The 16,940-nt window shown below is 46.4% G+C and overlaps 1 protein-coding gene across 6 annotated transcripts in view; it reads right to left on the bottom strand.

Moving 5' to 3' along the window:
- Nucleotides 1-16,940, bottom strand: part of SLC4A8 (solute carrier family 4 member 8) — a 64,040-nt gene extending 47,100 nt beyond the window's left edge. For 2 of the 6 annotated variants that reach the window (XM_039514617.1, XM_039514618.1), the window contains exon 1: nucleotides 9,602-9,777. In XM_039514617.1, coding sequence (XP_039370551.1) covers nucleotides 9,602-9,715 — 114 coding nt within the window. In that variant the 5' untranslated portion in view covers nucleotides 9,716-9,777. Of the gene's footprint in view, nucleotides 1-2,118; nucleotides 2,396-2,439; nucleotides 2,506-9,601; nucleotides 9,778-16,876 lie in introns of those variants that run through there. The other 4 variants (XM_039514622.1, XM_039514620.1, XM_039514619.1 and 1 more) reach the window with 4 other exon arrangements.

The following is a 16,940-nucleotide window of genomic DNA, read 5'->3' as shown; positions in this document are numbered from 1 at the left end:
TTAGACGCGATAAATCGACCCCCGCTGGATCGCTCGTTGGATACAGACAGATGGGAGAGAACGAGGAAACAATGAGACACTATTGGTCAGCATGATAGGCAGTGGTGTCAGCACACCACCAGTCTAACAATTGTCCGGTGTTTTTATGGGTATCACGGCAGAGGAGAGTTAAGCTAGGTCTGCACTAGCAGGCTTTGCTGGTATAGCTATACCAACAAAGCTTTTCTAGCTTGGACCTGGGCTAAGTAACGAAAAAGACCAGCTTGAGTTTAAATTCTGCAACAGCTCACAGAGAGAGACAGAAAGCTGCAGAGCATAAGCGCTTTGGCTGCAATTTTGTCATTTCTTTTCCACCCTACTGAATGATGAGTCGTAGCTGAGAAAACGGAACAGTGATAAAAATATAAACTCTCCAGGGATTCTTCGAGACGCAGTGAGAACTTCCCACCAGCAATAACGGCAGAATCTGTTCACAAGGCGCTGCTTGGATTTCTCCTACACCGCAGATCAGGCACTAGGTCTCTGCGATTATTGTTTTAAAATCTAGTACATGAGGAACAGAACAAACGGGAAACCCAGACTGGAGCTTAGCACGAAGCGAGTCAGGAGCTGTCATTTTGAGGCCCCCAATGCTTATACCCCGGGGATGGCTGCAGTATAAACAACCTGATCCTGTTCCAAACTTTGGGCCAGTTTCTACCATTAAGGCCCAGACTTGAGTAAGAGGGAGACCAGCTGTTGTGCATCCCCGCCGCATAACATGGCTCATCTTCTGCTCACTCTGCAACTCAACCAGCTCCATCAGATGGCCCCCGGCTCTATCTCCTCCCTGCTCCTTTTAGGGTCTGATCCTACTGCACCACTGAAGTCAACGGGAGCTTCTCAGCTGATTCTAAAGGGCACAGATTAGACTCCTGAGAGGGGCCCGAGCCCTGAAAAGCCCTTGTGACTGGGAGAATATAAGCACCCAGTTGGATAAGCAGAGACATTTCATCCGGCAGGGCTGTCACTCCTGGCTCCTTTCACCAGCACTTCAGCCCAGATCTGTAACTGATTTCTATGGTAGTTAGGAGCCTAAATACCTTTTAGGGTCTGGGTCTAAATTCCTATAAAGAGAAAAATTCTAAGAGCTCAAACCACTGGGAGGTAAATCCCATTTGGAGAAGTTACCAGCCCTAACAGGTGGCTATTGCCGAAATACAATAGCCAATATTCCTGATCAGTCAAGGACAATCTTGAAGGGTAGAGTCATAGCTAGAGGGGAGAAAGTTACCCACAGCGCAGGAATAACCGTCATGAGCAGGGACGTGTTTTTGTAGCCCCCGCCCTGCTCTGAGAAGCAGTAGCAGCAGGTTACAGAAGCGAGAACAGGAGTTCTGAGTTCCCATGGCGCAGCAGAGGAAAGCTGAGGCACATGTAACATTTCTCCAGCAGTAACAAAGGGCCTAATCACCTGCTCCCCTGGAGAAATCCCAGGGAATGGCAGGAAACCTACACAGTTCTTTCCATGGTCTCCTACTAAGCATGCCCTAAAGGGGGAAGTTTGGTCAGGACGCTACACCTTTTCTAGGTGGCAAAGCCTCTCAACTGCAACAGAAGTTTGTGGACACTGAATCCTATCATATTAGAGTTATGAAGGTGCATAACTCTGACCTGAATCAGAGACTGGGACCTGGAAATGTCAGAACCCGCATATAAATGTACCCCCTTTATTATTCTCAGCGAGCCTCTGCTTTCTAGCAGCTGTCAGACACACATCTGTCTAGGAAATCCTCTATTCAGGATATTCATATTCAGGATTCTAGCCGCACAAAGTAAGTGCATACTTTCACTGGTCCTTATTCCTTCAACATCCCCTTTGCTGTACTAAACTGCAGCACCCTTTCGTTTTTCTATTCTCCTAACACCCACTCCTGTCTATATCCCTTTGAAATGTTCTCAGACATTTTGCTTCCAATGCAACACCTCTCTCTTTCTTCCCCGCTCCTGCTGAGAGCCTAGCGCATTTCACTTCCGAAAGTGATAATGAGGTTTGCCACTGTTTTTTTATATTTTATTATTATCATTATTCTTTTTAAAATCCCAATTCTTTTTAGCAGCAGCCCAAGCATCTATTACCTGCAGTTTCTCCGATGTCATGGTGGTTTTCAAGTCGGCCACCAGGCTGTGAAGTTAGTCAATACCTTTCTTATTTAATCCAGTGTCCAGATCAGACCTAGGACCAAATTCACCACAGATAGCACTGAATTCAGCCCCTAGTTTGCCGCATGCGCCATTCGAGCCACGGGGATAGAGAGAAACTTTACAGCAATAGCGTTTGATTAAAAAAGAAAAAAGCCAACTTAAAACTTGATTAGCCCTGAAATACTTCAATCCTAGTCTTTGAGCCAAGGGTTGGGGGAGACAATGGTCACTTAAATACTACTCTAGTTAGTCCACCTGGTAACTCCTAAGACGCATATGACTCTCAGCTCTGATGACAAATGGGACAGCGCGGCACATAGCAAACAGCAAGTGGGGGTTGATTCTACTGGCTTCTGAAAATACGCATCACAGGCAGAAAGGTTCTATGCGGTTTTTAAAAGATATTGCACCTGAATCAGAGTGATCTGTGGAATGGGCCCGTCCCAGCTGGCATTTACATGGATGCTATATCCTTCAGAGCAAGCAGGGCCATCACCACTACAAAATTCAAGGGAGTTTTTCTTTCCATTTAGTTTAAAAGTTTGATAAATAGGCTTCTTGAACTTGGTTCCCATGACATGAGCTTTTGCGTAGGGTCAGCCTGTAGAAAGGCATCTGGGCTAAGGGCTAGTCTTGATTGAAAGTTTTCAGTCAAAAGTAAGACTGAAAAATAAAGCCGCAAACTTGTGGACCTACCAAAGAACTTGCGTAGCATGCAGGGAGGAAGATGTTGGGGGCGTGGCCAGAGCATATAGCACTCCACCCATCCTGAACTGGTATAGATTAGAGCAACCCCCAGGCTGCTCTAATTATCCTGGAGGCACAGATCTGTTCTAAAAACCAGGAAGCCATAAATGGCACTATCCGCTACTGCACATAGCAGAAAGTTTAGGAATAAGCGTTAAAGGCCCCAGCATACCAAGGGTAAGAGACACATTCAGCACAGATACATTTAAAGTTAGAGGTGGTCAAAAAAAATTCTGATAGAACAGTTTTCTGTCAGAAAGTGCTGATCTGACAAAAATCAAAATGTTTTGCATGAACATCTCGATTTCGTCAACATTTTCAACCAAAAATGCTCAAACCGTTCCGTTTCAATAAGGTTGAAGTGGGTCATTTTGATACAGTGTCTCCACTAACCAGTGTGCCTGGCTGCCTGGCCCCTCTGGGTTGTCTCACTCACAACAGACACAATCCATTTCTTTTCCCCATGTGGATTTTTAATCTTTAGAGTCTCAGCATCGCAGAACACAGTACAGGCATGTGTCAAGAGAAGCCTTCCACCCAACTTTCTCTACCACATCTAGCTCTCTCTGCTCTCCCTCCTTACTTCCTGTTCCTGCCAATTATATAGCTTCCCTTACTGAGCTAATCACCCATGAGCCCAATCATTGCCCCCCCAAGAATCAACAATCTCCACATAACAGGTTAATTGTCTGCAATCATCTCTGTTAGCAACTACCTAAGTGACTAGGGTACTACAGCGACCTTCTGTCACATACAGTCAAAGTATTTCATTTTGTGCGTCGTATTACATATATTTCATTTATTGTATATGATATGAGACTGAATTGATAAAGTCCAAATGAAACACTTCACCCTTTATCTAAATGAAAGGTTCCAAGAAGGTTGTTTCAATACTTCCAAAATGACATTTTTCTAAATTTTCATTTCAAAGGGAAATTTTCATTTTTTTTGATTCAGGACAAAAAGGAAAATTTCTAAATGTCAGAATTTCCCATGGAACAGAAATTCTGAGTTTCAACCATCTCTATTTCAAATCCATCCTTTCTTTTCAGATTTCCTGAAGTCAGAATGATGCTTCCTACTTCATTGAATTTCCCAACATGCACTGTGCTGGTGATGCAATAACTTCCACAGAACCCCAGTGGAATATGAACCTGGCATATATAGGGATAATCCAATCACTTATTTATACTGTGCTCATCACCTCTCTCTCACAAGTGATAAATTACTTTTTTTTTTAAAGCATGGCTAATTAGTTATATGCTGCAAATTCACTTCTTGTAATAGGCTGGCTTAATCCTACTCAGGACCAAGATTAACTGCCCAGCTTTAAAGGAAATGTGACACTTGGTGTAAAATGACCTGGTACATGAAAACGACACCAAGGTCTAATCAATTAAAATCAGGTCACGATTCAGTCTCAGAACCCGGCTGCCTTTTTATTATTTAACAGTAAAACCTCAAAAGCAAACAACAGACGAAATGGAGGAGGCAATCTGCAAGAAGCAATAAAGAGAGAGAAAGTATTATGGTCAACTGTTATGTTTCACGGCATACACACAAAGAAGTTAGATAAAAATATGAAATACTCTCGTTGGAAGGTTGCAACATAAACACGACTTTCTTCCTTAGAATTCAGACTGATAACACACAAGAACCCACAAACATAGACCAGGCAGGCTGCTGCCCACAAGAGAGAGACACAACTCAGCACACCTTACTCTAGCTAGAGTCTGCAGAACTGACTAACGCATGCTTGCTTCCCTGCAGAGCCCCTCACCATGCAAGCAGGATCAGGAAAGCCCTTACACAGTAAAGTGACAGCCTACAATTCCAGCACAGTTTTCAAATATACCACACCAACTTTTTCAAATTTAGGAGCCTAAACGTAATCAAGTAGGGCCCCACAATTGGAGCTAGATTTCCCAAAGAACACAAAACCCATCTAGGTACCTAAATAGAGTTTTTCATGCAATAGCTTTATTATTATGACTTTTTGCCCTGGTTTGGGATGAAAACAAATTTTGAAGTATCAGAATTTCCCATGAGACAGAAATTCTGATATTGGATCAGCTCTCTTATAAACAGAAAGGGAAACAGGCCAGTTTACACTCATTATTCAAGCCGGGCAAAAAGTTCTAGCATCATAAATACTGAACAATTGCAATAAGATGGATAAAATAATTTAACAATAAATTAAGGCGAGATTACTAGGGCTGGTTGAAAATTTTCCATCGACTTTTTTTGATGGGAAATTGGGTTTTCAACTAAACAAACAGTTTTGCATAAAGTGTCTACTTTCCTCAAAAAAAATCAGTTTTTCACTGGGAGACTGGCCATTTTGACAAGTATCAGGGGATAGCCGTGTTAGAGGAGTCCGGTGGCACCTTAAAGACTAACAGATTTATTTGGGCATAAGCTTTTGTGGGTAAAAAACCCACTTCTTCAGATGCATTCAGATGGCCATTTTGAAACATTTGGGGGGGTTGGGTTGGTTTTAACAAAAAGTCATAATTTTCTGTCAAAAGTTCTGACGACACATTTTTTAAGCTTTGAATCAAAATTTTCAAGGGAAGCGGGAGGGGAAACATTTTCCAATCACTTCTAATCATTAGTAAGACCTGGAAATAATTATTTTAATGTAAGATTTTAATCCTGACTTTAAAATGAAAATCGGGTTGTGGTGATGCTCAGTTGCATAAAATTTGCAATGAAAGACGGCTGCCGTTTGGAACATATTTCTCTCTCCTACTATAAATACTTTCCTATGAGCTGGAGCTTTTAAAAATCAATGCAATTGCTTTCACAAAGTGCCTGGAGGTACAATAGGCAATTCTCAGAAAGAATCCTGGCGGATGAAGGGAAATGTGTATGCATTATTCCAGATACAATAAAGCTGGGCTAAACAGGGACTTTCTCCTGAGTGACCTCAGGCTTTCCCAGATCTGAGAGGAACTCAATAAATCGTCCTCTTTATCAATAGGAAGCTAATAAAAGAGGACTGAATAGAAACTGGATGCAAGCAGCGTGTGAGGATAAATACATTAAAGATTGTGAGATGCTCAGATACTACAGTAATGGAGGCTAGATAAGTACATTAGATTCCTTGGTCACTGTCAGTCTGGTTTTAGATCTGGAAATCTAAGTTCTAGGTTCCCAGTCACCTTGGTATATAGTGCTGGGAGTCTGATACAGAGAAGACACTGGCTAGTGATTTATTCTTAGCAACGTACCAGGATCAGAGGTCCACACTGATGTTTTCTTTAAAGACTTAGCAGCCGCCTTGGCTACTATTGGACATAAGGTGGCATAGCTTCAACTGGAAACTCTGGAAGGTGTAGATGGGACTCTGCTTCCCTCCAAGAGAAATCCCAGGGGGCAGCAATGGGCCTATTTTCATCTACCTTGAAGGGTCTCTTGTCTCAGCATTTCACAATGTTCTATTGTCACTATGCAGTTCTCTGTCCCTCATCTAACCCTGACAATGTCCCACCCATGCTACCCTAGTGTCTTGTTGAGTATCTGGTTTAGTCCAGATTAAGATGGAGGTGATATTAGTTAAGGGAAGCAACCACAGAATATGGCAGGATTAGGGCCCACTTCCATGACTGAAGGGTGTGGCCATAATTTGCCAAAAAAAAAAGGGTCACACTCTTGGAGGAGGAGGGCGGATTAGAGAGTCAAGGTGGTCCATTGGACAGTGCACTGGACTGGGAGCCAGGAGATGTGGACTCTGTTCCCAACTCTGCTGATGACCTGCTGTGTGATGTTGGAGAGATCACCCCCCTGTTTCCCCTCCCACCCTTTGTCTGTCTTGTCTAAGTTCTGCAGGAAAAGGACAGTCTCTTGCTGTGTGGATGTATGGTGCTTGGTATAATGGGATTCTGATCTCAGGGCTTCCAGGTGCTACTCTAATACAAACAATAAATAATATTAAGTGACTGCATGCATCAAACTTAGAGGCCATTAAAAAAAAACAAAGCCCTAAAAGTGGATGCACTCTCTCCTGAGCAGACTTTTGAATAGGCTATGACTGGTTATTATATTGAGGAATTTAGCAATCTAATAAAGCTGCAATATTATAACCTTTGCAACCACACAACCTATTCAGAAATCTATTATCCTCCCTCCACTTCCTGACAGATGCAAACAGTTTTTGTCATCTTCCCTTGATCTCCCTTGGATATCTTCAGTTTGTGTAATTCTCTCTCAGGCTGTATGGCTGAGAATTCATACTCCCTCAGCGGGCGTCCAGGACTCGAAGCCTTGATTCCTAGAGCTAAGTAAGTCGGTCTTTGAATAGCAGTCAGCCAGGGAATTTGCTATTATCCAAACAGAATGGATTTTTCTTGCTTTTTGGCTCTGTGCCTGCTGCTTTCACAAGTTTGTCATCCTTCTGATTCCCTAAAATAAACGTTTGATGCAGAAGTTTCCATAAAACGGAATATTAAACTTGCCTAAACCTTTGGAAAATACCAGAGTGCAGCTGATCCTATTAACTCTTTGAGCAACTTTATGTTGGTTTCATAAGACGCTAGCCAAAATTTTTCACCCAGGAGTGCCTAAGTAAGGCTTCTGAATTCATAGCTGGGCATCTAAATACAAGCAGCCTGATTTTCAAAAGTTCTCGGCACCCACAAATCCAGCCAAAGTCCATGGAGTTTGCCGATTTTATTTAGGTGCCCACGTACGAATTTAGGAGCCTAATTTCAGACACTCTGTTTTGAAAACATTGCCCATTCTAGCCAGTCATTTGCAACACCGTGCACTAGATGCAGAAAAATGCTGAGCCTCAACCGTTACGGCTAATCAAATTAAAAATGAGGCTGCTCTCCCAGGCACCATGTTGCAGCGCCTTTGGATGCTCACTGCTGCAGCGTAGCTTGTCTGTCTACTATAAAACTGCTATAATCTTTGGATATCCTTGTTGCACAGTCCAGTTGCCATGCTGCGGCAGGCTCAGTGGAGCACAATGGCTGACTGCTGTTCCCTGTTGGAATGACCTTTTCCAACCTGCCTTGCAAGGCCAGAGTTGCCTGAACTGCCAGCTGGTATGCACAGCTTTTCTTCATCAAACATCTCCTTTTACCCAGGAGGCCAGTTACGCTAGCAGATCTACTCGGTCTTTTCTAACAGAATGGACAACATAACGTATAACCTTAAATTAAACAATATGCCCATGTGGACACGTGAAACTGACTTGAATAGCCTGACTTGCTTCTTCACAGGGATAACTTCGGCAATCAACAGGCGGAGAACAAAGCAAAGAAACCATTAGAGAAGAAGTAATTGATATTCCAGCTTGGCCATCTGTGGGGGATGGAACCACTTCTCTCGCTTACACAACATCAAAAGCTTTCAGGAAAAAGGAAAAAAGAGCAGGATCAAATAAGGAAAGAATTTACCCAGAAATCTCTCCCAACATCAACCGTGATGTGACGTCTGAATATTGAGTCTGAAGAAGAGAAGAATGAGGGGGGATTTGATAGCTGCTGTCAACTACCTGAAAGGGGGTTCCAAAGAGGATGGATCTAGACTGTTTTCAGTGGTACCAGATGACAGAACAAGCAGCAATGGTCTCAAGTTGCAGTGGGGCAGGTCTAGGTTGGATATTAGGAAACATTATTTCACTAGGAGGGTGGTGAAGCACTGGAATGGGTTCCCTAGGGAGGTGGTGGAATCTCCTTCCTTTGAGGTTTTTAAGGTCAGGCTTGACAAAGCCCTGGCTGGGATGATTTAGTTGGGGATTGGTCCTGCTTTGAGCAGTGGGTTGGACTAGAAATATTGCTACTGAATAAGGATATTATGGTCGTGCTCTGGGGTGGGTCCCCCATCCTGATCAGCTAGGCACTATACAGACACAGCAAAGTGTCCTGCTCCCAACAATTTATAATGTAAGAACATAGACTATTCTGCCCCACTCAGTAAAACACATGGGGAACGATAAACTAAACTGACAGTGTTCCAACTGTCTATTCCCACAGGCCATCTTCTGTGTTACTGGAAGCTTTCAAAAACCTTGAGGAAGCAGCAGAATGTTAAGGATTACAGCGACAGATGAGGAGCTCAAGATACCTAACTTCTTTCCTGGCTCTGCCGCTGCACTACTGTGGGCAAGTCACTTTACTTCTCTGTGCCTCAGTTTCCCATTATCAGTAGTACTGAAAGCGCTTTACAAAGGTCAGCGTCATTACACTCATTTTACACATGGGGAAACTGAGGCACGGGACGGGGAAGTGACTCACCCGGCAGTAGAGCCAGGAACAGAACCCAGGGCTCCTAAGATCTATGTCTCCAGCCACTAGACCACACCACTCAATGTACTAACGGTGGGTGCTTAGATACTGCAGTGGTCGTATAAGAAGCTGTGTAGAAAAGAATTCAGACAAAGGACTGTCTCTTATTATATGTTTGTACAGGGCCTGGCACAATGGAGCCCCAATCCTAATTGGGGGAAATAAAGTAATATAAATAACTCCTAATAGGAGAGATATTAACTCAAGTTTTGGTACAGCCAATATTGAGAAAAGAGAGATCTTGTCTCAAAAAAAAACAAAACCCTCAACATTTATACAGAATAACAAGAATCCAACTCATTTCAAAGCAGCTGCTAGTGCCAACATCCCCTTCTTGGCTGGATACAGACTCTTTCCATTTTCTAAAACTGTACCTGCAGTCGAGGCACCATCGATAAGCCCCTGAGCCAACCCACCAGCCAGTGCATCAAATAATATTCCCAACAGAAGCAGGCTTTCAGACCCTTTCCTTCAGGGGTGAGTTTCATTTCTCCAAACCAAAAGAGTTCAAGATAAACCAGGTTCTACCTCCTACAGGAACCAACCCACTCCCTACAGACCACACCCTCCAACTGAGCTCAGGCTGCCCTTTATATCTCCCAGCATGCCTAGTTCTGAGTCACATGCTCCCATCACATGACCTCTAAACTCAGTCGCTTTATGGGAAATGTAGTCTCCTCAGGGGGCCCTGGCCAATAGTGGAGAATGAGGGCATGAGTCACCCAGACTACAGTTCCCATGTGGCACCATGATGGCATTTCCAAATTGAAATTTTGGGGGGTTCGGATGTTCAGTTTTTCAATTAAAAGTCCATTTTTTCTGCAGAAAAAACAAATCTTGAAAAATTGTTTTGTCCAAAACCCAATTTTCCACCAAAAAACAGTTTCATTGGAAACATTTCAACCAATCCTCATTTTCACCCATTGTCTTCCTATATGGTTGCACAATTCAATGGTCCCTGTGTCATTATTTTTATTACTGATTATGCATATTCCATTAGTGCCTATGAGCCCCCATCACGGACCAGGATGCCATTGCGCCAGGTGCTGTACCAAGACAGAGCAAAAAGACAGTCCCTGCCCCATGGGTGTTGCAATCTATCATGTCACTGCTGTTGATGCTGCCAGAAGCAGCTGCTAATTAGATTTTGTTTTCTTACATGCAATGTGATAAAATCAAAGCACCACTTTCTTTTTAATGCCACTGCTTAGGATTTACATCTCAGAACTTGGAGGACAAATTCGATGCAAAAACCAAATACGCATGGGATCCGTTTCTGCATTCAGTACTGACGGTAGGTTGGATCTGCTGTTCCTGCTCACTGAATGCAAAGGCGCAGATGACACAGGTGGGGCAGGATGCAGGAAAAATCTGGGTGAGCATGTACAGTATTCGCATATGGTGATCCAGTGTATTCCTGGGGAATCACTCAGTTATCCACAGCCCAGTTAAATGCCAATTAGTGTTTCACCACCTACTTAATCATGGCCCTCAGAGGTACTAAGACTCAGAAAGAGCTGATTCGGGTCTGGGAGCTAATGTATCCACCTCTTTCTTCCGTGTATAATCTGCAACCTTTAGTTAGCATTTCTCAAGAATGCCCTGTCATAAATAAACAGATCAGGGTTAAGGTCTCTTTTCCCTGGAAAGGGTTAACAAGCTCAGTAACCTGAGAAACACCTGACCAGAGGACCAATCAAGGAACAGGATAATTTCAAATCTCTGTGGAGGGAAGCCTTTGTCTGTGTTCCTTGTTTGCTCAGAGCTCTCTTTGGATCTAAGAGAGGTCAGTCATGTCTCCAAGTTCTCCTGGAGTAGTTCCTACTATTCAATAGTGAGTATTAATTAGAAAGGCGGATTAGTCTTATAATTTGATTTCTACATTTGCAATTGTGTGTTTGCTGAAGGAAATTCTTTATTCCTGTTTGCTGTTACTTTGCTTTTACTGAGAAAAAGGTTTATAGGTTAGACTCTGTGTATTGTTCCATCTTGGGTTACAGAGACAAGTTACTTTCTTTTTATTCTTTAATAAATTTTTTCTGTTAAGAACTTGGTTGATCTTTCTTTGGGTGGATTCTAGGCATCCTCTGTAGTTAAATCCTGGTGTCAGGAAGCAGGGGAATGGTTTATTTCTCCTGGGTGTAAGAACTCCATGGATTTGGGGCAAGGATTGTGTCTCAATCCACGTACCTGATTGAGTGGTGGCAGCTTTTACTAGATCTAAACTAGGATTTTAGTTAACAGCTCCAAGTGGGGGTGAGACCTATGACATGCCCCAAAGTTAGAGAAGAGAATTGGGAGTCAGGACTCCTGGGCCCCAATTACTCAGCTCTGGCTGGCTGCTTTGTGCAAACCTTCAGGCTGCACTAACTGAAGCCCTGTCTGTATTGTGGTTTTGTGTTTGGTTCCTTGCTTGCATGCTCTGGTGTAGCTACACTAGTAGAACTCGCCCTGGGAGATAAGGCTCCGGTATGATGTGACCACGGCCTATCATATGCTGACCAATATTGTCTTATTGTTTCCTTGTACTCCTCTGTCTGTATCCATCTGTTGATCTCTTCGCTCATATCTACACTGTAAGCTCTTTGGGCAGGGAATGTCTTTTGTTCTGTCTTTGTACAGCGCCAAGCACGAGGGGGTCCTGGTCCATGACTCCAACTCCCAGGCGCCACAGTAATACAAATAATAATAACAGATACACAGCAACTGTGTAAATCAGTGTTTTCCCCAGTGAAACTTACTGGGGTAAGTTTCAGTCCCATTTGTACTGGTGCAATGCCTTTGTGTTAGGCATTTGCACTGGTGTAAGGGCAACAATGGCAGAGGGCTTATTTTGAATCTACCAGGGGCTAGAGGCCTTGAATACCTGAGTCATGGTACACCTGGTATTGAGGGTGTATAGCAAGGATGGATGGATGCCAGCAGGACCGCCTGGGGGGGGGAGGGAGTGGGGCAATTTGCCCCAGGCCCCACAGGGGCCCCCACAAGAATTTTTCAGGGGCCCTGGAGCAGGGTCCTTCACTCGGTTTCTGCTCCAGATTTTCAGTCTGCAAAAATTTTCAAGGTTTCAACTTTCTGTCCTGTGTGACAAAGTTCCTCCTCTACCTTGGTGGGCCCTGCACTTATTGGCGGATTTGCTCACCTCAGAGATCTTCCCCTCCGGTGGAACCCATAGTCCAGGTCAATTCCTCCTGTGTCTGATCAGGAGTTGCGAGGTTTGGGAGGAACCCGGGCCCACCCTCTACTCCGGGTTCCAGCCCAGGGCCCTGTGGACTGTAGCTGTCTAGAGTGCCTCCCGGTACAGTTGTGCAACAGCTACAACTCCCTGGGCTACTTCCCCTTGGCTTCTCCCAACACCTTTATCCTCACCACCGGACCTTCCTCCTGATGTCTGATAACACTTGTACTTCTCAGTCCTCCAGCAGTGCCTACTCACTCTCAGCTTCTTGCACACCTCTTGCTCCCAGTTCCTCACACGCACTTCCTCTCCTCTGGTTCCCCAGCTCCCCCTTTAGCCTGACTGGAGTGAGCCCTTTTATAGCATCAGAGGGGCCTTAATTAGAGTCAGGTGTTTAACGGCCTCACCAGACTCTTAGCAGGTTAATTGGAGTCAGGCGTTCTCATCAGCCTGGAGCAGCCCCTGCTCTGGTCACTCAGGGAACAGAAAACTGCTTAGCCAGTGGCCAGTAGATCTCCCTTCTACTACTCTGCTGTTCCCAACTGGCCTGGGTCTATCACAATACATAGCCCACTATTGATAATAATGAATTCAGCCGTTGATGAGACCAAGGGGTATGGAGAGATGTTGGAAAATGGGGTTACAATCAGCCAAAAAAAAAAAAGACAAACGTGTTGGAACTGAGTGTCATTTCCTTGTTCCTGCTTTATTTATTTCTTTATTTGATTGTTTTCACTCACCATAGATGTCCTCCCTTGCTAATCTATCTGCTACCTGTTTATTCTGCTAACCCCTGGACCACTTCCCCGCTTTAATGAGAGTTGATGAAATTAAGGGCCGTGTTCGGCGCTTCAGCACAAAGCAGAGGCAAAGATTTGGCTCTCCTTGCATAGGCAAATATCTCCAGGTGGTACAGAACCAACTTAGCACGCTCGGCAGCCTCTTCATCCCAGTTCATGAGACATTCCCGGAGGAAAGGGGGCCTGGGCAGAGGCGTCTTTGGGGCAGGGATTGTCTACTACTGTGGGTTAGTACAGCGCCTAACACAATGGAGCCCCTGTTTTCAGACAGCCCCTAGGTCGGGGTCCCCAACGCGGTGCCTGCGGGCGCCATGGTGCCCGCTGGGGCATCTAAGTGCATCCACGTACTGGCCGGCAGATGAGCATCCGCTGAAATGCCGCTGAAATTCGGCAGCGATGCCTCTGGATGACGCCGCTTGTCGGCAGCATTTCGGTGGATGCTCGTCCACGGTCCTCCATGGCTCGTCGTCTGGTACCCGCCAGACAAAAAAGGTTGGGAACCACTGCTCTAGGTGATACTGTAATAAACATGGCTAATAATGATCTCTGCACCCCATGATCCACAGCTACTGGAAGGGATGCTTGGGCCAGGCAGACCCCAGGATTGGGGAGTGCAAAAGTAGCTTAAAACCAGTCCCTGTCCCACCCTCCAATCCTGTCCTCGGTACCGCGAGCCTGGCCTACCAAATGGCCGTAGGTTGCTTTTCTGATACTCATGGAGAGCTGGGGGAAAACCAGTCACAAGATGTGAAAAATGTAGCTGATTCACAGATAATTGTAATGGGGGGAAGCAAACAGGACAATTGTAACTGAAACTACTATAACCAGGGCTAAATCCTTAGCTTGGGGAAGGGAAAAGGAAAACAGCCTCCTTGTTACTTTGTATAGGGGTAAACATCACTTATTGTGTGTAACCCAAGCAAACGCAATGGATGAACAGTCCATGCTGAAGTACAACATACTACAAGCTGAAGGATGCTTCTCCGCCTTTTAAGGGTGAGGCAAGCGGCCATTTGGTTACCTCTTTCGTTTTTGCATTTGTAGGACGGTATGGTTTGTTCGAGGTTTTCCCGTCTGCGCCTGCTCTGGAATTTTTATCTGCCTTTATCGCCTTTGCAGTGGTACGTCAGGACTTCGGCTGATGTGTGTTAAGGTGACCAGAAGCCCACAAACATAGCGGCTTGCACATTAAAAATTGTCACTTTATTATACATTGGGAGGGATAGAATCATAGATACGAAGTGCTGGAAGAGACCTCAGCAGGTCATCGCATCCATCCCCCATGCTGAGGAAGGACCGGTATACCCGGACCATCATTGACAGGTGTTTGTCCACCGGTCCTTAAAAAGCTCCAGTGATAGGGATTCCACAACCTCCCTCGAGAACCTGTTCCACCCCTACACTATCCTTACAGTTAGGAAGTTTTTCCTACTTTCCTGAATCCTCCCTGTTTTACCCTGGGCGGGACATGGTGAATGATGGTGTCGGCACAGTCGCAGGACTAAGCAACAACACCGGGGCTCAGAAGAACTAGCTTGTATTTGCTGGCTCAGCCACCGTGTGACCTTGACCAGATTAGTTCACCTATTCGTGTTTCTGTTTCCCCTCTCACTGTCTGTCTATTCAGGCTGCAAGTTCTACAGGGCAGGATCTGCTTCTTACTATGCATTGGTACGTCGCCTAGTGATCTGGGGCCTTTGGGTGCTACGGTAACACAAAACATCACAATGATATCGAGTCATTATTATAAAACCAACAGCCACCATGTTCCCACCCCTTCAATATACATCACTAAAAACCTGATAACTAACAGAAAAATCTGGTGGGAATTAGGTGCCAAACTCCCCTAAACTGCTTTGAAAATCCCACCTATAATATTGTTAAGATACAGGGGGGAAAAGAAGCTTATTGCAAATCTACGTCTCCCATTCTCTCTTCCCCCATCCTCCCTCACGCATGTGCACACACACACACATTGTGCAAGAGAGAAATAAGACAGCAGTGATCTTTCAATTGTTATAGTAAACTGCAATTTCAGGGAGTCTGAGTCCTCTGCCCCCACACATCACTCCCAGCTGACACTGAGCCCGCAGCTTGCAATCCTTCGGCCTGTTGTCCATCCCAGACTGCCTCTTTGTATTGTGGAAACTCATTCGGCATTGACCCGAATGGCTCCCAAAAACTCAGCCGCTGCACATAAAGCCACCTGTTTAGTTACAAAAGGAAGCCAGGTGCCAACTGATGAGTGTTTGGATTCCACTCGGCTCCCTCAAAGGAGTGAGGGGGGGAATAAATGGGTTCTTATATCTCAGTGGCCGTGGCTGTTTTCCCTCACCCCAAAGGTCTGTGTGTCCGGACGGGTCTATGCTGCTGGGGGTAGGACAGGGCCCCTCGGATTCCCCTGGGGCATTGTCTGTGCATTGCCCCCACTCCCAGAGGTAAGTGAGTTTGAACAGTTCTCAGCTCTCTGAGGGGGAGAGGGGGAACTGCTCTCCCCTTACCTCTGAGGGGCAGTAACCCCCCCCTCCCAAGGTGAGGGCATCTGGACCGCTCTCTGCATGGGGACAGGAGGAAGAGGAGGGGTGGGATTGGGTCTCCCTTTACTCCCGGGGGCAGTAGCTATGCAATTCCCACCCCCAATGTTTGCATCGGAACAGCTCTCTGCAACGGGAAAGGGGGAAATGAGTCTCCCTTTTCAACCAGGAGCAGTAGCTGCTTATCCTCCATCCACACCCACCCCACAAAGTGAGAGTATCTGGAGAGCTTTGTGCAGAAGGGAAGGGGTGGACTGTGGGCAGGGAGTGGGGGGAGGATTTGTGGACAGCTCCCTGCAGATGGGGGCAGGGAGGGGAGGGAGGGATTTGGTCTCCACTTATTTCCCAGGGGGAGTAACTGTGTCTATCCCCTTCCTCCAAGGTGAGCGCATCTGGACAGCTCCCTGCAGGCAGGGAGAGGCGAGGAGGGGTAGGGGGGCTGGAACCGTGTGTATAAGGGGGGTGCTGATGAGAGCCATTGAATCAAACTGTAAACGCTGTCTATAGTGGAATCCATTTCAAGCTATGTAACCCCCCCCCCCCAAGATAAGTGCATCTGGACAGCTGTCTGCAGAGGGGGGTGGCAGAAAAGGGAGGGGGGATTTGGTCTCCTTTTAACACACACACCCCGGGAGCAGTAGCTGTGTATATCCCCCACCCCGCAAGGTGAGCGCACCTGGACAGTTCCCTGCAATGGGGGGTGGGGGGTGCGTGCCGGGACGGGAGCGGCGGGGATTGTGTCTCCCCTTACCCGCTCCCGCACCCGCTCCTCCTGCAAGCCACCCACTCCGGAGTCAGACCCCCCCCCCTACAAGCCACCCATTTCGGAGTCCACCCGCCCCGCAAGCCCCCCACTCCGGAGTCAGACTCCCCCCGCTCCTGCAAGCCCCCACTCCGGAGTCAGACCCCCCCTCCTGCAAGCCCCTCACTCCGGAGTCAGACACCCCCTCCCCCCGCATGCCCCTCACTCCGGAGTCAGACACCCCCCCTCCATCCAGCGCTAGGAAATGGCTCTGCCGCAGTGAGCAGCCGCCGCAGCTCCCCGGCTCGGCTCGCGAGCTGGGCTCAGCCGCTGGCGCCGGGCTGGGGACCGAGCATCCCCCGCCCATCCCCGCGGCGGCGGCCCGGGCCCGGTACCTGGTAGCTCAGGACGATGCCGTCCGGCTCGTTGCTCCCCGCGGGCATGGCTGGGGCAGGCGGC

The sequence above is a fragment of the Mauremys reevesii genome, linkage group 25 (assembly GCF_016161935.1).
Source record: "Mauremys reevesii isolate NIE-2019 linkage group 25, ASM1616193v1, whole genome shotgun sequence".
NCBI lineage: Eukaryota > Metazoa > Chordata > Testudines > Geoemydidae > Mauremys > Mauremys reevesii.
This window is presented reverse-complemented; position numbering and strand designations above follow the sequence as displayed.